Source organism: Trachinotus anak, unplaced genomic scaffold (assembly GCF_046630095.1).
Source record: "Trachinotus anak isolate AG129_WGS33_773 ecotype Australia unplaced genomic scaffold, CSIRO_AGI_Tana_v1 ptg000003l, whole genome shotgun sequence".
NCBI classification, from domain to species: domain Eukaryota; kingdom Metazoa; phylum Chordata; class Actinopteri; order Carangiformes; family Carangidae; genus Trachinotus; species Trachinotus anak.
Genome location: NW_027273854.1, coordinates 4,217,741 through 4,241,637, shown reverse-complemented (window position 1 = coordinate 4,241,637; position 23,897 = coordinate 4,217,741). Strand labels below are relative to the sequence as shown.

Sequence of the window (23,897 nt, the reverse complement as noted above, 5' to 3'; positions counted from 1 at the left end):
CGATTTCTTGAAATTGATTTAATCTCGACATATTACATTCATTATATTAAAAGTTCATTTGAAGATTTTGAAAACTCCTTACACAGTAATATTCTACTGTCATTGTTTCATTTAGAAATAGTCATTATTATGATTATTATTACGCATTAAAACAAAAACACTATATAATATAAAACACTGATATTAAGTTGTATAAAGAATGTAATAAATGAAGTGATACTGTAGATAACGTAGTGTATATTTTGTATATGTCCAAGTCTCCTCGCAGCCAAAAGCTACAGTCAATGTTACCATCTACAGCAGGCGAGAGAAATATTCAACACCTTTGTAAAGAAATTTAAGACTTTTTAAGGCCTTGTTTTTTGAAGGAACTGAATTCAGTGCTTTTTAAGACCTGCAGATTATTTAAAAGCAGAACCACAAAGTTTATACTAGTGATCAGTTTACATGATATGATCTTTATTGAACAAAATACCAAGGATGACAGCAGTGAAAACAAATGCAAATCTTTGACCAGCAGATGTCACTGTTTTGACTGCCAAACGCAAACAGTTGCTTTAATGTGGTTCAGTCTCTTAGTTTTCCCTCCTCAGGTGAGAGGAAGGTACTGTGAGGTTGTGTTCACTGGTTTCAGGAAATTTGTACCATCAGCTGGACCCATCCAAGACAAAACACTGAGCTCAGGTCAGCAGAAAAATAAAGGAAACATCTCTGAAGAACACTGCTAGGAGCTAAAAACGTTTTGACTGTATCTGGGATATTTCATGAATATGTCCCATGACACCTTCCTATGTTATTAACAACAGTCCATGATGTGTGCAGGACAAGCATCCACCAATGTTTATTCTTATTTCAAATATGGTTGTTTAATAAAAAGAAAAACAGGGGTCAAGTCTTTTTCACTCTTGAGCAGAAGTGTTGTGAAATCACTGAACTTGGTGGAGGTAACAAGAGAAACAGACTAAAACGGACACAAAAAGAGATAAAATAAATTCATGAAATATGGTGGATCGCCATAAAGGAAAACCCTGAAGTCCAAGAATAATTTTTAAACCAGCCTGATCCTGTGCAGCAGTACAGAGACGCCTCACAACAAAACCGGAGGAAATGCATCCTGTTAAAACTGGAAACATTTTTTTGAATTAGAAAATATATGTTGCTCAAAGAAAACTATTTGCTCTGAATAACAAGAGCTCTGCACCAAAGTTATAAAAAGTAAGGGTGCCTGATGGAGGCAAAATGAAAATGTGATTAAAACAATTTTTTTCCCCCAACTTTTGTACTTTAATAATTATTTTATGACTTTTTTTCTGATTATTTTTCTGATTATTTTTCTGATTTATTTGGGAAACATACGTGGACGATTAGTTGATAAATTGACTGACAGAAATTTACTTGTAAACTATTTTGATAGATAATCATTTTAGTCCTTTTTTTAATTAAAACAACAAACAAACAAAAAAAACAACCATTTGCTTTTCTGTCTTATATTGTTCCATCATAAACTGAATATCTTTCAGTTTTTTTGAAGACGTCACCCAGGTGCATAGGAAACTGTAACAGGCATTTTTTAAATTATTTTCTGTCATTTGAGACACAAAATGATTAATCAACTCATGAAAATAATATTTAGTTGCAGCCTTCATTATAACAATCAAAATATTTTACAGGATCCACAAAATTAACCAGAGAAAAGACCAAAGGGAGAACTGTCATGTTTTTCTGCTGTTCACAGGTCAAACACGTCTTTGTAAAAAACATCTTTGATCAACACAAACACAGAAGAGGTTAAGTCGTGTCCTCACATTAATCCCACTCTCAGTAAACAGGAGCCTCACACAGAAACGAGTCAGACCGGGTACATTGGACTGAACGAGGCCGTCGGAGCAGCGACCTTCTCTCATATTTGTGCTCCTAGGATTCAAACTCTCATCCTCTCATTCAAGTGGCAGGTGTTGTGAATACTGTTAGGATTGTCAATGCAAAAAAAAAAAAAGCAGCTAAAGAGTAGATGCATCAGAGTTTGATTGTTTTAAGGCAACAGTTCAACAAAAACAAGGTTCAATTCTGCAGCCTGGAGCGTCACCACCAGCCTGCTCCACCTCACCTGCTCTCTCCACAGCCTGCAACCACATCTCTGGGTTTCTTTTCGGTCAAACTACAGATAATAATTCACTGATAAAATTATCTCACTGTTTGTCTTTATCTCAGAGTTTAATCTGACACGAAAAAGGACACGAAGCACACAAGCCATTAAAGGCTTGTGTGCTTCGTGTCCTTTTTCATTTCGTCAGTACGAGTTGTTCTTCTCAGGCTGGAGACAAAGAGGCGTCGAGAGAGAGAGAGAGAGAGAGAGAGAGAGAGAACAGGACTCTTTATCTCGAGATGATAATGAGCTAAATTAGTTAAAAAAAAGAAAATGTTTCCTCAAGTTGAAATAACAAAATACTTCAACCATGATCCGAAGATAACCGGCTGGAAATAGAAACAGACGGAATAAAAATAATAAAAAGCTCAGTTGCTCCGGGTGAACGACACTTTTTTCAGCTTCTGTAACAGTCAAACCTGCTAAATTTGCCTCTTTCTCAAGCTTCTGATTGGCTCAGAGGTCAGGTGAGTCACACTGCTTTGTGGCTGTGAGAAAGCTAAATGAACTAAAGTATGGAGCCGTGAAGAAAAAGACATTATCAGGGAAAACAAATAGTTCACAGTAGAGTAATGTAGAGTTCAGAGTCAAATTTAAGACCTTTTAAATCCCTGTTTTACCATCACACCGGGCAAAGAATGAAAGTATGATAGAGAATCAGCTATTTATTATTATATCACATTGTTAGTCTTTGACAGCATTGTTAGTCTTTAATTAACGCAGCCTGGACCTGGATTAGAAGCTGGATGGATGGATAGATTAACCAATTACAAATAAAACATTTGTTGGTTGTTAATAGTAATTTACAGCAAAAATGTAAAAGACTTGTAAATTTTGAGTTTTAAACTGATGGCTGGAAAAAGAAAAAGCAGCAGCAGGTGAGAAAAATACTGAATAAATATAAGTCTTTCACACTTGAGGCTTTTATCGTGGAAACTGAATTTAATGTTATCAAAGACTGTAGATATTTGTTTCAACTAATACAACGACTGTATTTGGCTTGTTTGTCACACAATTATCCATGTCTTCTAATTGTCTTATTGACACTTGAGACTTCTGTGTAGGTTGTGGTGTTTTTGCCGAAACTGCTTCGTAACGTCTCACCGTCTAACGGCTTCCTCTGAGCAGATTCAGCTGATTTCTCCAGAACTTCAGACACACGGATGACACTCAGGGTGGTTTGTGTTTTTGGTGAACTGTCCCTTTAAACATCTGCTGAACAGATTTAAGAGGCAAAGAAAAAAACAAGAGGAGGTGTGACTTTCACAGTGACGTTTTTTGTTAAAATAAACTAATAATGATTTTCTTTTTTAAAAGCAGGTTTAAACCCTTTAAAGCAGAGGCAGCAGCAGAGTGTGATGACTCTGCTCCCAAAACACAAACACAGACAAAAACTTGTAACCTCCTGGGATCAGTGTGTGTCCTGACAGGCTGTGATTTTCTTCTGTCAAACTCTTATCGCGGCTAAATGAAGACAATGCATAGATAAAAAGCTGTAAACAATGGCCAACCTCATGAGAAGGCCCAGGAATCAAAAACAAATCAAACCAAAAGCCAAGAAATGTCACGAAAACAAATATCAATCCTCCCGACACGGCTCCCTGAAGACTGAGGAGGAGCCGGGTCATCGTTCAACACAACCAGTTTCTGCTCAACTGTTTGTTCGCACGAGAAGCAGCAGAAGTGTGGGGAGGATCGACATTGACAGGGTTTTGCAAAGAGTCTGGAAAAATCTGGATCGATCACATCCCCTTCCCTTGAGAGGAAGAGACCCTCCCAGTCTCAGTCAGACAGTTTACATGCACACAAGAAACCAAGCAGGTTACAGAAAATCTCATTCGTTCACCCAGTGTGGCTGCGTCAGCGGAGGCATGTTGCTCCAGGTACCAGGGAGACAAGTATTTTATCTTTTCCCAGAGTTAAACAGGAGAAATGCAGCATCACATCATTAAGTCAGAAACCAGATTTTCCCCGAACTTCACCTCATTTTGAAAGCGTGTTTTTTTTTTTTTTTCTCGTCGTAGTCAGAGCGTTTGAAATGACAACTCAATGAGGAGACTGAGGTTAGAGCACAGTTATTCCTTACAGCAAAACTGTGTCTGCATTTAAAATAATTCATGGTTCTGTTGTGAGAACCTGATTTATTTAAACTTACAGACACTACTCTGCTGTCACTGTGATACTTTTCCCTCTCTGAGGTCTGACAGGCACATGTAGGCTTTCTCCAGAACACATGTAACTGGGGAATCAGGTTCCTCTACTTCCCGATATGTCAACAGAAACCAGGTTTGTTGAGCAAGTGGCAGATTCATTCTACTGCAGAGCCAACAGCAACAGTTACTTAAGTGCATGTAAACACTGACTCATCTCCAGAGCCAAAGACACAAGTTGCTGCCCTCAACTAAATAAACACAACTTAAAATCAGATAAATGATTTTTCTTCATTCATCTATTCCAACAACCTGTTGTGTTTCATAACCTTTTACTTCCTCATCACAAGCTCACAGATGTGGTGATGTGGTGAAGTTGAAGTGAAGTTCCAGGACAATTCTGGTCAGTTTTGTCACAGGAATTTTCCATGTTTGGAAAGATACATGGCAGAATTACAGGATTTCCATGCTACGTGGTTAATTACTGAGGAATATCATGTGCAGCTCCTGATGTGGAGAAATATCTCTGACAGTTAGCCATTGTTACGCTGAAGAAATTCTGTGAAAGAAGGACTGATTTTCCTATTTTTCCAGACTCTGCAGCCGTCCTGTTTGTGCTTCAGATGTAAAAAAGGAAAAAAAGAGCAGAAGAAAAATGATTAAAGTGAAGATGACGGAGCCTGTGTGAGGAGCTCCTAAACTCCAGCAGATTAAAGGATCCTCTCTTTAAAAACTGAGCGACGCAGCCTTTAAAACACGAGCACTTTCCAGCCGGAGTGGACGAAGGAGCAGCCGAAGAAGAGGCAGTCCACCGCCTGGTCCACCAGCCAGTCGAACACCACCTCCCTGTTCCCTGAGCCAATGGTCACCCTCAGCTTGAAGTTGCTGCCTTCGCTTAGGTTGTTGTTGCTGATGGGAAACAGATTCACCACCTCCATGTCAAAGGTCACAGCAGAGCCCATGGTGATGGCGGGAAGCTGGTTGGTCATCTCTTTACCGTTTACAAATACAGCACCTGAGTGGAGAAACAGAGACACAAGTGTTCATCATCACTTCACAGGAACAAATTAAACAGGTTTACGCAACTGTTTGTCTCCAGCAGTTTATAAAATACTAATTTCATCAGAGGAAAAACTTGGATTTAATACCATAAACAAAAACACATGGTTTGATATTTTTGTGCATGGTCATTATTTTTATATGCCACAGTGCATCTCACCAAACTGTATCAAATACTTTTCTGTAGTTGGTAAAGGAACAATAACGACTCTCGCTGAGATGAAAGGTCTGACTTTACTAATTAATTATTTATATGTCACAAATCAGACAAATAATATTTTCTAATATATTCAAATAATAAAAATGGCATCAGGTTTGCCTTTCCCTCCTTCTCTTAACAGTTCCCATGGAAACCATGCATCCCCAGATGTAATCGAGATAACGAGAGCACATTTTAATACCAGCTGGATCAGGTTTCATGATGCAGATGAAGGTGTCCAGATACAGATCTTATGTTAATAGCAGGTGCAAACAGGGCCTTTGTGTCAGCGTACCATTCGTGGAAATGCAGACGGCCTGGTCTCTCTGGAGTGACTCCGCCCCCCTCTCGCTGTCCACACACACGCCCAGACAGTCCCTCCGATCCATGTGACCTGCTGCAGAGATCCTACAAACACAAAACATGAGATGCACAATGACTCTGACTCTCCAAAGGATTTACAGAAAGAGTCCAGGAGGAAAGAAAAGGGTTAGAAGTCAACACGTTTTACACTCATTTACATATTTGCTTCAGCTGTAGAAACACGAGCACAGCTGTAAAGATAAGGCATAAATAAATCTATATTTGTGTGTGTGTGAGAGTGCGTACTTGAAGGTCAGAGTCTGGCCACAGAAGTAGGTGGGTGCGTTGGAGTAGAGGACGGGGCAGCGCGACTGGGAGGAGTCATTGCGCAGGGCGATATTTCTCCTGCTGCTCAGGATGTAGCCCTCAGTGCCCGGAGACCACTCTGTTACAACGACAAACACACACATTAACGATTGTTGTTTTTTGGTTGTTTTACTTATTTAACTCATTTACACATTGTATTTGGTCTGTATCTGTGTTCAGAAATGACTGAATTTTAAGGTTTTGTAAGTGTAAAGACAGATGTTGGCACATCTGCAATCTTGATGAGACTGTGTCTTCTTTGAGTCGTGTCCCTGCACCAGTTAATCAAAGCTGGTCACAATGAAGTAATAATACTGCAGGTACAGCGACTGAGACGGAGAAATGGTGATAGTATTTTATTGGAGGCACTGAGTTGGAGAACAGGACAGATATCTTGTTGCCCTGACAATGGACAGTGTGTGAGCTTAGACAGGAAACAAAGGTTGCTGGTGTTTTGATGCACAACCTGTTTGTTGCTCTTCAGTTAAAAGTTTATAAAACACAATTCTTACCCATTTTTTTAATTTTAGTTTTGTACGTTCAACTCACTCTGAGAGACCAAATCTCAAAACCTGCACAGATAAAACCAGACAGCCCTCAACAACTCATCAATCATGATCAATTTATTGATCTTTGCGGACGAATTCAGTTACTTCCTGCTGACTTTCATCATGAAGCAGCTGCAGGAAATGCATCGCACTTGACACCAAAGTTAAAAGGTGTCACCACACTTCACTGCTATTTTATTTATTTTTTTATTTGTTTCATTTGCAGTGGATCAATTTTAAATATTGCACAAAGGAATTGTGCAAAAAAGAAAAGTCACAATGTGCTGTTCAGATGATCTGGAGGGAAAAGGGCTCATATCTCACACATCAAAGTAAACAACTCCTTCCTACTGATCTGCTGCATTTTTATCATCAGTCTTTCACATTTGAACATTGGTGTGTCTCCTAGGCTGGTTCTGGGTGAAGAGGAGGGTTTTTCTGTTTCCCTTTGACAAAATCTGAAAATGGTCTATGACCTCTGCTCTAAAGCTATAGAAAAATTATGTCGTAAATAGATAATATATAATAATGTAGAAGACACATGTATAAGATTGTATAAGATAATATAGATAATTATTTAAAAAAGCTGTTAAAATAGTGATTGGATGTTGTGGAGCAACACCATGTGTGTAACACTTCAATCCAGTTGCTCCATTCAATATTTGAACCTTTGCAGCACCAGGTCAACCCTTTAAACCCTGCAGGGGTCAGATGAGAAGTCTTCACCTACCATGCGGTGCGAGTGTGGTGTATCCTGTCTGAGGGATGCTCCAGGGGCTCCACTCGGTGCGCCCCTCGCCGCGGGCGCACACCCTGAACAGATAATCTGTGTGAGGGTCCAGGTGGAGAACCAGAAACTCACTGTCCCGTCCTATGTAGGCGTCCTCATACTGGCTCCCCCCGCTGCCAGACCGCCGGTGCTGCAGCCGATAATCTGCCGCTGCAAAGTCCTCGTCCACCTGTGTTTTAAATGTATGTCAACGTGTTCAGTATGTATGTGAGCATCTGATTATATATTTGTGCCCCTTTCCCCTGCTGACCTTACACCAGCGGACCAGGATACCACCCGGTCTCTCCTGCAGCTCTTCTATCTGGACGGGTGGGTGGGAGGACACAGAGCCGTGGCGGGAGACCCGGTCCCTCAGCAGCCCCAGCAGGGAGTCGTCCAGCTGGGCTGAAACACACGGCACGTCCACCAAGGCCGGTACCTCTGGTAGACTGAAAAAAAAAAGTTAGAAAATGTTTCAATAGAGTGGGTAACTGCAAAGTGATAATGATACAAAAACATCATGAAGCGCCAGTATTACTGTGAAGGATAGTTACAGGTGTTTCTTTGATCACACAATATTGTTACATATAGGAAGTGATTTGTTTTTCTTAATTGAGGATGTTTGTTTTTAGTGTAACCTCTGTGCAGACTCCCTTGTTTTCAGTTTCTCTGAGTCGGTCTGTGATGAGGGAAACAGTCATAAAGAGTGTGTCCGTGTCCTACCTGTCCAGTTGGATGTGCATAGCCTTCTTGGTGAAACTTCCCAGTTTGTCCTCCTTCTCCCCAAGACCACAACGTAGAGCTGCTTCCCCTGGAGAGAGAGAGAGAGAGAGAGGCTATATTTAACACATGTTCCTTCTTATCTGATTGGAACTGAGGGTAACTATGCAGATTTTTTTCCCAATTAATCTATTTTTTTAGCTAAAAAAAAAGGGTCCTAAACCCATGGACGTTTATTTTAGTATAAAGAAACAGCAAAAGGATGAGACTAACAAGTAGAAAACAAGCGTCCCTTTTCATTTAAAAAAAATGAATGTTTTGTAGATGGTTGTAGAGATCCTAGAGGACCCACCCTCTCTCAGCAGCTCGTCGGCCTGGCCCACCCCGTGCTCGATGAGGCTCTGACAGTCATCCAGCGGCTTGACGCTGTCGGCCTCGATGGCGTCCACTTCAGCCAGCAGGGTGGTCAGTCGTTCTGTCAGCAGCCGTGTTGCTGCTGCCTGCAGCTCTGCGAAGTGTCTCCGCAGCGCCTCACGGGCCTGACCCGAGCTTCCCCGCACCTACAGAGCAGAGGAAAGAGGAGGTTAAAAGACAAGGTTACTGCACTAAATCTTGCTAATGCATCCCTGAAAAGTCCTCACAAAGAGTCTTTATCTATGCAATTTCAAACTAATGGAGCTCAATGAGGAATAAGAAACAAGACCGTTTAACAGGCTTTGGATACAGAAGTAATACTACCATACTACTACTACTTCTGCTTGCCCTCGGATGGACGTGGACTGCAGACGCAGACACAGACGCACTTCTATTCACACACACTACAATCAGGCATATGCGTCCATGGACACGTTCAACACACACACACACACTAGAAAACATGATGCTGACCTATTGAAAGCAAAAAGAAGCTGCACTCCTTCATGCACTCCTGTACATGAAAAAATAAACAAACAAAAAAAAAACGTGAAAAAAGCGTGCAACCGTTGAGGATGAGAAATAAATAGCAGGTACATCTGGTGCATGAATCGAGCGTCCAGTTTGTCTGGCACATGCTCACAGTGCAGGTAGTTCTCATGGATTCAGATTTGCATGCTGCTGTTTCCTCGTGGATTTGCAGATGCACAAACTATGAATTGGCCTTAAAACGATACACAGCAGCAGCATAGGCTACCTTCACTGACAAGTAGCTCCTCAGGAAGCTTGCTGGTTTGGTTATGTTTCAGTTCCTCTTTCAAAAACACACTTTTACACACACACACACACACACACACACACACACACACACAAGCCCACGGATTTCACAATGAATATATATACAGAGAGCTGCAGAGAGATAGCAGGAAGGAAGGATGATTGACAACTGCTGCACTGATAACGCAAGGACAATATGACTATAATGGAAAACACACACTGGGTTTTTGCCAGAACACACACTGCACTTTTTGCATGTGTGTATAAGTGTGTGTGTGTTGCAGACACAGGACATTTTCCACTGGCGACAATGCATCACTTCCTGGCGACTATAAGTACGAGACCAATGATCAATATTTTGGTGTTGGTTAAATAATAGTCAAACTAAAAATACAACCAGAAACCATCAAACATGGGAGGAGATGATCTGACATCAGGAGAAACAGAAATAGACGCAGAGTTTTCCCAAAATGTTTGGACGACTTCTCTTCCAAAGACAAGATGTTGCAGTGATAGTATTGTCCGAGATTTCAAACACACACAGTCTCATATCTCCTCTCTTATTCTCATTGTCTGTGTGTGTGTGTGTGTGTGTGTGTGTGTGTGTAATGCTTCCTGGATTCCTATAATCTGGTGGTGAGCCATCCCTGCTGTGGGAAAGAAGGGGGTTATGGGAAAATGGAAAAGGGACCCCACCTCAGAGTATGATGGCACAGCTGGGACACAAACACACAAAAACAATATTGTGTGAGACCTAATTTCTTTCATTTAAAGAGCACTTTTCACTGTACTTCATATAGATCTCCATACAAAAATCTATAAACAATCTGGCTGTGGGTTGGAAAAATAACTGTGCATAAAAACTATTTACAGAATGAAATTAGATCATTTTAAACCCAAAGCAGACAAAAGTTATGAACACAACATTGATTGAAATTCATTAACAGTTGTTTATTTGCACATCCAGGAAACATTACCATTGATTTGGAGAGGTGTTGTGTCACCTGATGAATCTAAGTCACTCTCTTTTAACTCTGCTTTTGGTCTCCACCAGCTCCTGAAGGAAATGTCTGGCTCTGGCGCTGGTAGCTTCAAACATTTTATACATCGATCTAAATGTGTTGAGGTTAGTTGAAATCTGAAGTTCACTTGTATTCCTACAGCAGTTTCAGTGTGGAGTCATCTCATCATGACTCAGCAGTGAGAGAGGAGGACTTCTTTCTTTTTTGGGTCTTCAGAGGAGGATGTCTGCTTCTCACACTTTTCCCTTCAGTCATCCTGCTGGAGTTCAAACTGTCCCTGGTACATTTATTTGTGTAAGTGACTAATAAGAGCTGAGTAACTTTGGACACTGACCAAAACACTTCTACAGCCCCATGTTATCGAAAACAAACACTGATAGTTTGGATCCAGTTTAGTTATTATTTAATCAGACATTTACTGGTTTTAAAAATAAGTTTGACAGTCTTGAGACTCTATCTGATTTAGTCAAACTTCTTTGAGATATGTTCAATTCCTATATTAAAGCATGTTTATATTCCTCAAAGTAAAAGTTCAGAACTAAGAATAATTTTTCACTCAGAGATGACACTGACCCATAGTGACCACAGCGAAGAGAATATATTTGTGCATCCAAAACGAAACCCAATAAGTACCATAATTTTCAATTATACTGTGTTTAAAATAATTATTGATAAATTAAAACTAGTTGGAGCCTCATGTTTCTGGACAAGAGTCTGGCCTGGTCCCTCTCCTCTGTGTCTCCTCCTTCATCTCTCCTCTAAGGCTTTCTGTCCGTCTATAGCAACAGGAAATAGCAGCATTGTTTACTGTGAGCAGCTGGATGGGTAAATCTAGACAGCAGGAGGAAGGAAGAGATAGCAGCGAGAGAGAGGGAGAATATATTCTCCTGGGATTCAGTTGACATAGTTCATATTGCCCTGGCTCTGCTTGTCTTTATTTGAGAGAGAAAAAGTGTATTTGAAACAAAGATGGTGGTTGGGGTAGGAAACTCTTCTTAAGAAAACAACACCGGCTGCAGTAATATGAGCTGTTTTAACTTCTAAAGAGAAACCAGAACCAGAAAGATGAAACATAAAGCGCTGTGTGATCTGTCTATTTCAGAGCTGTATTTTAAATCTGTAGGGGCGTAGCGGTGTGAGCAGACTGCGGTACCTGTTTGCGGGCCTGGTTGAGGCCATGCAGGCGCTGCTGGAGTTCACTGCGGTAGTTCTGGGCCGCCTCGATGCTTTCTTTTGCCTCCTGCAGCAATATGTCCACCTCCACAGACATCCTCCTGCCTCCTGACACACATAAGAGAGGAGCATTTACAAAACACTGCTGAGATCCAGTATAACTTGAACTTCATTACAAAAAAAAAAAAAACAACAAAAAAATAAATTTGAACCATTTGAATATCGATTTTTGCACGTTACAGCCATGAGAGGGAAAACCAACAAGAGACATAACTACCTGTAGGTGCTCATGTGAGTGAATGTTTTGGAGATGTGATCTCAGGTTGAATGGTAGGTTAGACTAACTTTAGCTTATATCACTTGCAAACAACTTCATCTCGAGGTTCCACAACTTTGCCGTCTACTGACTAAAATCATTTCAGACATTTTTCAAACAAAAATAGAGGAAAAAATGTAATACTTGCAGATCTGCCTCCCACAGGAGGAGATCTGTTGCTTTATTACTTCATGTATCATAGACATTGTAACAGGCAGAACTGTGTTAGAGCCCCGTGCTATTTAAGAAGTTATATGTGTATGCTGACCACCCGTAAAGTGAGCAACACACAATTATAAAACAACACACCTCCTTGGTGTGACTTTCTGTACTCACTGTGACAGTCTTGTTGATGACCACCGCTGCAAAAAGTCACGTCAGGTTTAGCTAGCTATCTGAGGCTCATGCAAACGCCTAACTGGCCTGATAAAGTTGGTACAACAGCATTTATGCATCCCCAGGACATCTACACCAGCTGAGCAGGAGTTTCCAGCAGCTGTACCAACATGAGCCAAAGTGAACAATGCACAAGTCACTCTCATCATGTAGATAAGGTTGTGTTTTATCTTAAATAAAACCACTGGAGTCCACTGGGGGACACTGGGGTATGACCTATTTAATGTTTGTTTAACTGTGTTACAGGTTATTCACTGTTGAAGGCTACAGCTCTTCTGATGAAGGAAAAATGGGTCAAACTTTGTTTTGACTGTTGCATATCCAACACGTTTGTTTAATCTGATCTAATGTATTTTCTCCAATGAAGCCTGGAAGTTGTGCAGCTTTGTTTCCAAGTTAAAATTGGATTTTGTCTGTGCATTTGTTGAATAGCAACAGACATGAGTGGAAGCTCTGCAGTTTTAAATGAAATCATTACTTTGTGTTAAATTTAAAGTAAGTTGGTGTTCACTTCATCTGTTCTTAACTTCCAAATTTACTCTGCTGTTGCAGCAAACATAGTGGTTAACCTACAGTTAAGCTGTAAAAGCTGGAAAAGACCGTTATAGTTTATTAATTGTTATGACTATTGATTGTTAACATGGCCGACTATCAATTATAGAAACTGCCTGCATCTCTAACATGGAGCCAACGTTTGATAACCTGCATCCTCGACTACAGAAACTACGAGGTACAACACTAAATGCAGAGCATTCTGACTGAGAGATGTGTGGCAACAAGAAAACCACTTCCTACAGCTACTAGTGATCAACCAACCAACCAACCAGTCAGTTAACAACACTACTTCTTGGCTGACTTGGTTTCAGTACCCAGCAGCATGGGAGTAGACCGTTACTGACCTTTAAATAAAATTTGGATAAGGACTGCTCAGTGTAGTCAGTCTCTGATACAATGCAAACCTTCCTTGCAAAAACAAAGCACAAAATAGATGCACTTACAATGCAATCCTGGCTAACCTACAATCAGTTTCATAAGCTCCTTCCTGTGACCTGGCATCTGTTATCAAAGATCACTAGAATAACTGCATCTGGTTATTTTGGCTGCGTGTTAATGTTAAAGCCACTCGTGTGTTGGAACGCTGATAGCACAGAACAAGTTAACATCAACATGTTGTTCAGCTCATCTGGGTTTAAAACAACAGGTCCGTCAGCTGAAACGTCAGTGTCAACGTCACTGCAGTCACAACATACTACGACTGCTTCTAAATGAGAGTTTGCAACTGAGCATCTACAGCAATATGACACATTTACCAACAGATTATACAACAGAATTCATTCAATTTTTCACTGGTTTTAAAAGATAACATCCTTCAACATATCTCATCTTCAGTTTGGGTTCAAGACTTGAAAATACCTAACACACTTGAACAAAGGGGCTGCAACATCATACTGCAACAGCATCATTTCACTTGTAAAACAGGGTGTTGCATGAAAGCTTTCATTAAAGAATAGCATGAAAATATATGACTGATCACAACCAGAAACTCTGACATTAAAAAATGGGCAAAACAGCATGGAAATCTCTGCTCACCGAACACACAGAACGAAAGTGAGTAAGAGACAAATTTCCTTTTGCACTACCCTAAATGTCTTCCTGTCACTGAAGTCTATTTTGGTGAAAGAATCGAGGGGTGTTGAAACATCGTAATGAAATAATCAATTAATTGTTTAGCTCAATTAAATTTTGGACTTTTCATCTCAAAGTTTATGTTAATGAGGGACTTCAATTAAAGCATTTTGTAGTAGTTCTTCATACTGGCTTATAATATTATTAATTTATCTGAGTTCTTATTAAAATATGTGAGAGATATAGCCACATGTGTGTGTCTGTATGATGGTTTAAATGAGCTTCCTTCAGCAAAATAATCTTCAAATGATGAAGGTCTAAAATTAACCTTCTTTCACAGTCAAGTCGTAGAGAACAATGACAACTTTTTAATAAAGACACATCATCAACACAATGGTGGACTGCGCTTGTGTCTCTCACAGCAGGTGCATCGAATTCTCTGCTCAGCTTCGTCGTCCTCGTCGCTGAAAGTGGTGACACAACCTGGCCTCCTGCTGTGGTCGGCCACACTTCCTTTACAGCCTCTGAAGAGGAAGTCACTAACAAGCCTCATGCTTCTGCCACATACAGTAAGCACACCATTATCATGTGGAGCAGGTGGGCAGCTTTCATTAAACTGTGGTAAATCCAAAATGAGTTAATGCAACAATATAGATCCATGAAAACAACTTATACATCTACAAAAAAAAAGGCCTACATAAATCTAATATAGGGCTGCAGATTCATGAAATTATTATCACAAATAACTGATCAATTGTTTCATTTCCTTAAAGCCCAAGTTTATAAGCCTGGAAGTAGTTGATCGGGTTCATCTCTGTGTGTCAGGAATTGAGATCCATCTGGAAGCAGATGGTGACAGTTCTTGGAAGGTGGTTTAAAGCTGAAGCAATGAGTCAATTATTTACACAACAGAAGACAAATTTTTAACTCTCTTAGCTGGTTAATCATTTCAATCATTTTTTATGCATAAAGGTGAAAAAATTCCCTGCTACCAGCCTGTCAAATGTGAATATTTGGTAATTGGTCCTTGATGATACTGAAGTAAGTATTGTTGGGTCTTTTACAGACATTTGGAGACGTCATATTTAGTCTTGGGAAGTTGTGATGGACATTTATCATATATTTTTTAGACTAAAGAATTCATTGAAAAAAATATTTTCAGATTAAACTGCAATGAAAATAACTATTAGCTGCAACCCAAAGATGATTTTTTTCCCCGCTTTCAGTCTTTGCGATATTAAACTGATAGTTAATAAATCAATTAGTTTATTAAAAGAAAATTAATTACCACAGAGCATTTTCATCAGATCGCACACAAAATACACAACCGTCAAACTGTCACACTGCACCAAACAAAACTCCAGTATATGCATTTAAACATGCGTGAGTGCAAATAAGATACAGAATTATGCAGGCATGCCCTCGCTCGCTCGCATAAACAACACCCACCACTACCACTGGTCAAGCCCCCTCTCACACTCCTTTCTTTCTGCTAACAAAGTCTCCAGAACAGCAGCCTTTAGTCCAGCCATAACAGCTACCCACAACATAGATTTTTTTTTCTTTTTCATCCTCTAAAACAGGCGCTGGCTCTCTCTCTCTCTATCTCTTTAATCCTGTAGTTAATAATCCCTCACTCTCTCTCCAAAACCTACTAAAGACTAAGTGAACGCTGGGCGCTTAGCCAAGCAAACATCAATCTAGCTTTACTATAACACAGAAAATCTCTTGCCATTGTGTATGATACGGGTGCGGCCACAAACAAACGAGCAGAAATCTCATTCGGTCTTTATTTCTTTTTTGCTTTTGACGTAAACATGCAGCCACACAATAGCCAGCAGTGTGCTTTTCAGAGTATTTAGGTCAACCTGCATGGGAAGATGTCCCACTGTCCTGCTTTCACAGGTCTGTCCCACTGTTTACGGCGTCAAAGAAATATGTGCTTCCTAAATCTGTAGTGACACAACCACAACCAGGGGAAAAAGTCTTACCTCTGTATAATAAGAAATGTTGAGGTTTTAATATCACCACATATTTTGGTCACAATCCAACGAGTGTGTTACAAACTGACTTTGTGTTTGCTGTCTGTGTTTTTATATTCCTCCATGAGCAATGGGTGTTACTTAACTGTTTATGAAATGCTGTTTAACGCTTAACATGCTGTATATCAACAGGCTCATCTCACGCTACTAACCTTACAAACCTACTGAAAAGAGATTTTTTTTTTTTTTAAATACAGCGGAAATGAACTATTTTCATTATCAATTATATAATTTCCTGGATTGATTGTTTTGTCTATAAAATGTTCTCAATGCACACTGTTTTGGTGTTGTTGAAAACTTTTAGATTCATTGACCCAATTTCAGTTCTGCAAGCTTCATCTTTCAATAAATGTCATGAGGAGTTTAAAGAGGCTGCATGCAGCGCCTTCAGGCTCGCTGCACATGCCCTGACTAACAGGAAAGCTATGAGAGGCACTCCAGTGCAAACCCACATTATTATTATTAGAGCAGACTACTGACAAAACGAGGCAACAGGAGACAACAGACATGTCCTAGCTCGCTCACAACAACTTCCGTATTTTGGAGTTATTTTCATGAAGTTAAACCTCCGCCCACCAGATTTGATTGGGAATGTCCTATGATCTTGTTTAAGATCAAGAATGTAAAATGCAAAATGACATAATTCACGCATCATCATTTCTCATATCTTCTTGCTGGATTATCATGGGGAGGCAGGTCGACGGATCTAGTCCTAATAATATCAATTTGACTGGTGTGTAGAGAGAACCCCTCCCAAACTCCGTAAAGAAATCTCGTATTTTTAAGTTGGCGCCACTCACAGCAAACCGAGATAAATTATAATAATGTAAATAACAGTTTTTCTAACTAGTTAATGTATTGAGGTAAATTCGGCGAAGAAACCTCTCACCAAACTACAACCTTTGTCTATGAAATGTCAACTTTAACAGATGGTTCACGTTGCGAGCTAGGGTGCATTTCAGTGAAGGAAGATGATGACAATAACAGACGTACTAGCAAAAAAGTTGCCAGTATCAGCTGTAAGACAGGCTGAAAGAGAGCCAACAGGGTAGTGAGGAGACATAAAGTTGAGTTTTATAAAAATGTGCCTTTTAGAGAGACGACATTACGAAATCTCAATGCAGTTTGTCCTTAACTTCTCTCAGGAAGGTTACAAGACAGATTCTGGGACGACCCTGTGGCCAAAAGACAATGAAACTCGGAACATGTCTAGGAGGGCAAATTACGTCAAACAACACAACGGTAAATCAGTGAAATTAAAAGCCCGCCCTCCTTATGTGGAGAAAACTTCTCCAACGTACCTGTTTTAGTGCTTTCTGGTGGCCATTTCGTCCTGAAACCCGTGAATCAGCTCGAAGCCGCCGCCGCAAGATATGATGAAGTTTAGCTGAAGTCCAAAAATGACACTTCCGGGGTTTTAGGGACGACAGCCAATCAGAGGCGACATAACTGCGATCGACAGGAAACTCGACCAATTGGATTGAGGTATGCTCCCTTCTCCCCTCCCCCAATCAACCGCCCCCTGTAACTGAAGTGGAACTGATGAAATTAATTGATTTATGTCAAATCCAGTCACATTAACAACCCTCCATCACCCAGTGTGAAATCATAGTTTTAAGTAATTTTTTTGTTTGTATTCCGGTCGTTTGTTGTAAAGTTTTCTTTTATCAAAATGCAATGCATTATTTTTTTTCTGTGTCTCAAGAAATTATAGAGTATCAACAGGTCCCCCAAACATTGAATTCAGTTCCCCCACAAATGGCCTAAGAAGGTATTAAAAAGTATAACATTTAATATTATTATTAACATTTAAAGGTGTTGAAAATGTTTTTCTTGCCTTTAGACAATAATGTCAGTCATAGCTTTTGGCTGTTGGGAGACAGCTGCTAAGAAAGTCATCCACAAGAAATTGGCAATGTCAAACAAATGAAATATATATATTTTTTAATTGGCTCATTTTTTTTTCTTCAAATCTAGGACCAGGCTTCAATGGACTATAAGAAAATTGGCCAATGGGCAAAATACTCACTTCTTGTGTACAGAATGATGATGCCAGGATGAAAGAGATACATAATGATTACTACTATGATGACCATTCACTGAATTGGAGAAAGAAGGTAAGTATTTTTTACTAATATGCCCGATCCCTGTAAAAAAGGCAGATGCCTATAGGTCATGATTAAGTATTTTTATAATCTCAATTAATTACATAGTATTCTTTTTCAATATCCAACCTCAATAATATTTTTATTACACAGTGTTGTTATTCACAGAAAAACACAGTACTTACAACTCTAGGACTGACATAGAAATTTTACTTTTCACTTATATTCATTATCAGATAAAGTATGATTTGAAAATTGACATCTGATCACAGCCCTGGAATCAGCAAAAGACACCATGAGTCACCATGAGTCCACAAAAACACAGTACTTACAACTCTAGGACTGACATAGAAATTTTACTTTTCACTTATATTCATTATCAGATAAAGTATGATTTGAAAATTGACATCTGATCACAGCCCTGGAATCAGCAAAAGACACCATGAGTCCAGTCTGTGCATTGAGCATTACTGTATTACACAAGGCTGCTTATCTTTTTTGACCTACTTCATCAGGTGCAATTTCCTATATAATAATGTAATAATGTATTTATTATTTATTAAACTTATTACTTATTGCATTACAGAAAAAAACCTTGACTTTTTGTTGGATTGTGCAAGAAATATGTGCAGATTGAATTATACATATGAATAACCTAGATCATACAGCTTCTGCATAATATTGTGCTCTAATGATACATTTAAACAAAGTACCTGCAAATCTAGAATTGACACAGTAATTTTATTTTTCACTTACATTTATTATCAGATAACGTAACTTGGTTTACAACCAGGAGAACTGAAGCTAATTAGCCAACAGCTGTAAGATGCATTTTGATGATGTTGGACGCAGTGAGTTATATACAGAAAAGAAAATGGTTCATTCACATACAGTGGATCTGACATCTGAGTGCATTCTGTTCACTGAGCACTACTGTATTAAACAAAGATATTTATCTTTCAGTTTTTCATCCACTTCATCAGGTGCAATTTCCTTTTCTTCTTCTTCTATCTGTTTCTCCATGTCCAGCTCTGGATAAAATGGCGTCTCCAGCAAAGCTTCGTTTTTCTCTGATGTCAGCAGGCCCTGACACAGGGAGTCATGGATCCTCTGCCATGAGTCCATCTCTGAGCTCCAGAGAGCTGCTCTGGCTCGGATGAACTTTGAGGCTTTAGTCTCGCTGCCTTTGGCCAGACTGATGCCGTCTTTACAGATGAAGAAGATGTCCATGCCGAGGAACAGAGCATTGAGAGTGATGAAACCTGCCCTGGCTGACTTGGAGAGAGCGAGGGGCCCTTTGACTGCTGCCTGACCAATATCTGGGATGTCTGCGGCCGCCCTGGGCATGTTACGTAATGCTTTACCTTCCTGGACCACCACCTTACCAACACCTCCAATCAGCTCTTCACTTTTCAACAACTTAACAGCAGATGCAGCATCAACAAGTGCATCAATGTGTTTTTCAATCTTACGAGCATTTTTTAGAAACTTGACCATTCCCACCACCAATTCAGCTGTACTTGATTTCACTTTGGAGGCTGCTTGGCAGGTCACCTCATTCAAACAATCCTGTAGACTCTGCACATCCTCCATGAAGAGCTTGAGGACTTCATTGGCTTTCTTTTGTTGTGTAACGTTTACTCCGATCTCTGTGGCGGTGGTGACAGCACCGTTGACTCCGCTGGTGATCCCCAGCCCTACACCTGTCATGGTCAGAGCTAGAGACACTCCTGCTGTTACAGGAATTAATGCCAAACCAATAATGGAAAGGACACCTCCAACCGCCCCCACTGAGCTGCCTACCAAACTGGAGATCTTTGCCCCTTTATTCATCCTGTCAAGCTGAACAGCAGTCTCCTCCAGCTCATTCAGAAACTGCAGCATCCTGGGATGTCGGTCGTTGAACTCACTGATGAAGCCAGGACATGATTCCTCCTGAAACAAGAACACTGTCCGGAAAGGTTGGTTCATCCTGATGAAGTGGAAATTAAATAAATAAGTGCCTAAATAAGTGGAATAAATAATATAATAATTGTTGAAATTGAAGATGTTATGGTAATTAGGAGAAATCATTGGATTTGATATCTGTTTTTTCAGATTAGGAGGCTACAAGAAACAGTAAAGTCCATATACAATAGAAATGACAAATAAAATGAAAAATAATCTTCATGGTTGTCTGACTCTGCCACTCAGACTAGTTTCAGATTACATCCGCGTTTCTCCAGAGTCATAAAAAATATGAACAATTTGTGTGAAATTTGGTTATAGTTGCTGTGTGAAGTTTTGATGTATGGCTAACAAGTGTTTTGTGAGGTCACACTGACCTTGACCTTCGACCTTTGAACACCAAAGTCTAATCAATTTGTCCTTAAGTCCAAGTGGACATTTGTGCCAAGTTTGAAGGGATTCCCTTAGGAGTTCTCAAGATATTGCGTTTCACAAGGTCAAAACTATGTTGTGAGGTCAACATGACCTTAACCTTTGACCTTTGACCTTTTGCCACCCTCCCTCAGTCCAGGTGAACGTTTTTACCAAATTAGAAGAAATTCCCTCAAAGCGTTACAGACATATTGCGTTCATACAGCCAAAACTGTGATTTGTAAGGTCACTTTGACCTTGACCTTTGACCTTTGACCACCAAAATCTAATCAGTTCATGCCTAAGTCCAAGGGGGCTCTCATGCCAAATTTCCTTCAAGGTGTTACTGAGATATCGTATCCACGAGGCCAACACTGTGTTTTGTGAGGTCACCACAACCGTGACCTTTTACCTTTGACCTATAAAAATCGAATTCATCCTTGACTCGAAGTGAATGTTTGTGCCAAATTTTAAGCAGTTCTGTCAAGGCGTGACTGAGGTATTGTGTCCACGAGAATGGGACAGACGGACAGACGGACACCCAGAAACAATTTTCCTCCAGCCTTGGCTGTTGCTGGCGTGGAGGCTTAATTATTCAGACATTTCACTCAAAACCACAGATTTTAATGTTATGGTGGCACTACAGGAAAAGTCTAGAGATCATCAAGGTCATGAGGATTCCTCTTCTGGCAATAATATTGATGTCTGGATAACATCCAGTAGTTGCTGAGATATTTTGACAGTAAATGCTGCGCTGCTAGCATGGACAATAAACACAGGTCCAAGACTGGATCATTGCAGCGCTTGAACTGTGAAATGTAAATAAGTAAGTGTAGTTTGCAGTTTAAAAAAGTCATGTGCAGATCAATTATGCTGATTTCATTTACATCACTGTAATTAACACCTTGCAGAACTGTGTTGACATAATGTTTGGAGCCAAAAAACATACATAACACTTACCTGATTTCATCCAGCTGATTGATTTGGTCAAGCATCCTCCGTATGTCATCTTCAGACAAGTCGACATCAAGGTCAACCAGAGTTTCCGTCGTCATCCTCTGGCAGAACTCATTGAAGGAGCTGAGACACAGTTACACTTACTGTCTACAGTAGATGTTTCTAATGCAAAATGTTTGTATTATTCTTGTGCTGTTAAATGTCTCTTTACCTTTTCTTGAACTGGTCACAGATTTTCTGGGTGGTCTGTATGTATCTGTCCAGCTGATATGACAGCACCTCCACATTCTGAAGTCTGGGGAGGAAGAAGACTTGTGCATCTCTTTTAAACTCGAGGAGGAGAGGGCAGATGAGTCGTGCAGTAGAGATGACAACCTGAACATGTTCAAGGCTGATCCCTGCAGGCAGATGTAAAACCTGGTTCTCCATGAACACATGAAGTGAGGTGACCGCCAGATTCTCCACTGCATCCAGGAAGCAGTCGAGCTTCTCCAGGCCTCTCAGAGTGTCCTTCAACACAGCAGCCAACTCCTTTTCCAGCTCTGCAGGCCCGCTGTCTGCAGTCACCTGGGTCACCTTGCTCATCATATATTCCAGAAAGGCCTTACCTTTTCCCTCTGACTGGGTGACATGGTCGATATTTAGGTCGATGTTGTCAGCCCTGGTTTTAATGTCCATCATCATGTTTAATTCTGTCTCCCTCATGAGCATCCATTCAGAGATCTCCCCACAGAATCCTCTCACTGTGTCGATGTAGCTGAGGGTATCTGTGGTGTAGAGGCACAAAGCCTCCTGTAGTTCCTTCCTGCAAGATAAAGCATCAACCAGTGAGAGTTAAAAACTAATTCTATCCACTGAGCTGTTATTGTCTGATAACTCTCAGTGAAAGAATCAATGTGTCTTCATCTTAGGTTTGTAGTTGTTTTGTGTTTCTTTGAGGTTATTTTGCTTTTTGTGGTTTGTTTTGTGTTTTTCAGGGGAGCAGAACAACCAAAAGGAGGCACAAACAACTCACAAAACACAAGACGACAACAGATAAACAAAGAGACACAGACTACAAAGACACAATAAATGACTGCAAAAAGTCACAAAATGGACAAAAAAGGACTACAAAGAGACACAAAAAACTTAACAATAAAGACACAAAAAATAAAGGGACACAAAACAAGTAAAAGTATTCAAAATTACTTACGTATTATCAGCAAAAAGTACTTAAAGGATCAAAAATAAAAGTAATGGACCAAGTGACAATAAATTATGATAGATAATCAGATTGTATTTTACATTAACGCATCAATACATAAGTAACATTAAACTGTTGTAGCTGGTGGAAGTGGAGCTAATTTTAATTACAGTTACAAAGTGATGTGGTTTTCAGCCTCAAACAGTTATTAAAATGAGAAACAAACTCATAAAGATCAGGTATGTGAGTGTGAGCTGAGACAAAAAAGATCAAATCTCAGATTTATTCCTAACAAGTCAATAATTGTTTAACTTAAAATGTTTTTGTGTTCATTGGGGTCAAATATGTGTCTACTATTCAGTACACATTCCTCTTTGACCTTCTTTGACCCCTCTCTGTTTCCAGGTTTTTCTCTTATTCTGTACAAAAGTAGCTCAGAGTCAAAGTTTACCTTGCAGCAGACATTTTCTCCTCTCAGTGTAAAGTCTTCAGTTCCTCACTGGACTTGTTTTGGACTGAATATGCTGAAAAATCACCACTTGGTACATAACTTTGATAGGTGTTGTTTGGTTTTGTTTTACTTTCTTCAGCTCAGCGAGTTGAGCCACACCCATTCCTTTCATCTGTATAGGCTAGTAGACAGAGGATAACGGATTGCAGGCAGCACCAATGATATGAAATGGTCAACACTTCCTATCTCCTAAGTTCATGTCAAAACAGAACAACAGCACAAGACTACAGTTTCAATTTGCACCTGACTTTGCCGCTGATTGTTAGCCCCTAACTTAATATCTGAACAATCCCTTATATGGTCATATCAGTGTCATTATACCCACGTGACACAGTCATAGCAAATAACTGAAAATGAATTACCTCCACACAGTACTGTCTAATATAAAGAATAGCCACTGATAGATTATAGATTGGCCAGTATTGTGTTCTTACAGTAGCCCAAGGCTGCAGTTTCAGGTTGTGTATTACTAATAATAATAATGTATCGTGTTATTATTTTAAATATGGTATATGGCACAAAAAAAGTAAATTGTTCTAGTAGGATAATTTTTTCACATACACACGCATGCTCGCACACATATACACACACAACACACACACCCTTCTATTCTCCCCTTTATTTCAATAAACCTCTTCTTACAACCGGCCCCCAGAAGTGGGACCATGTATTTGACATCAACGCATGAGGTCTGTGATATTCTTGCAGAGGTTTGAATTGGTTCCATTTGTAGTAAACAAATGTGGGTGCTTTGTAT

At 39.8% G+C, this 23,897-nt stretch overlaps 2 protein-coding genes across 2 annotated transcripts; both read right to left on the bottom strand.

The window, feature by feature from the left end:
• Positions 1-438: 438 nt before the first annotated feature.
• Positions 439-17,447, bottom strand: crlf3 (cytokine receptor-like factor 3). The gene is made up of 9 exons (XM_071467540.1): positions 17,328-17,447; positions 11,627-11,754; positions 8,613-8,820; positions 8,264-8,351; positions 7,812-7,989; positions 7,502-7,730; positions 6,164-6,302; positions 5,850-5,962; positions 439-5,311 (listed from the first exon to the last, which is right to left on the bottom strand). The coding sequence occupies exons 2-9, from the start codon at positions 11,741-11,743 to the stop codon at positions 5,046-5,048; spliced, it is 1,338 nt and encodes a 445-aa protein (XP_071323641.1). The 5' UTR covers positions 11,744-11,754; positions 17,328-17,447; the 3' UTR covers positions 439-5,045.
• A 1,291-nt stretch (positions 17,448-18,738) lies between these two features.
• On the bottom strand, positions 18,739-23,773 carry LOC139612198 (uncharacterized). Its single transcript, XM_071467522.1, has 4 exons — positions 23,081-23,773; positions 21,658-22,251; positions 21,450-21,569; positions 18,739-20,103 (listed from the first exon to the last, which is right to left on the bottom strand). Exons 1-4 carry the CDS (start codon positions 23,092-23,094, stop codon positions 19,062-19,064), a joined length of 1,770 nt encoding a protein of 589 aa, XP_071323623.1. The 5' UTR covers positions 23,095-23,773; the 3' UTR covers positions 18,739-19,061.
• Between the last annotated feature and the right edge of the window lie 124 nt (positions 23,774-23,897).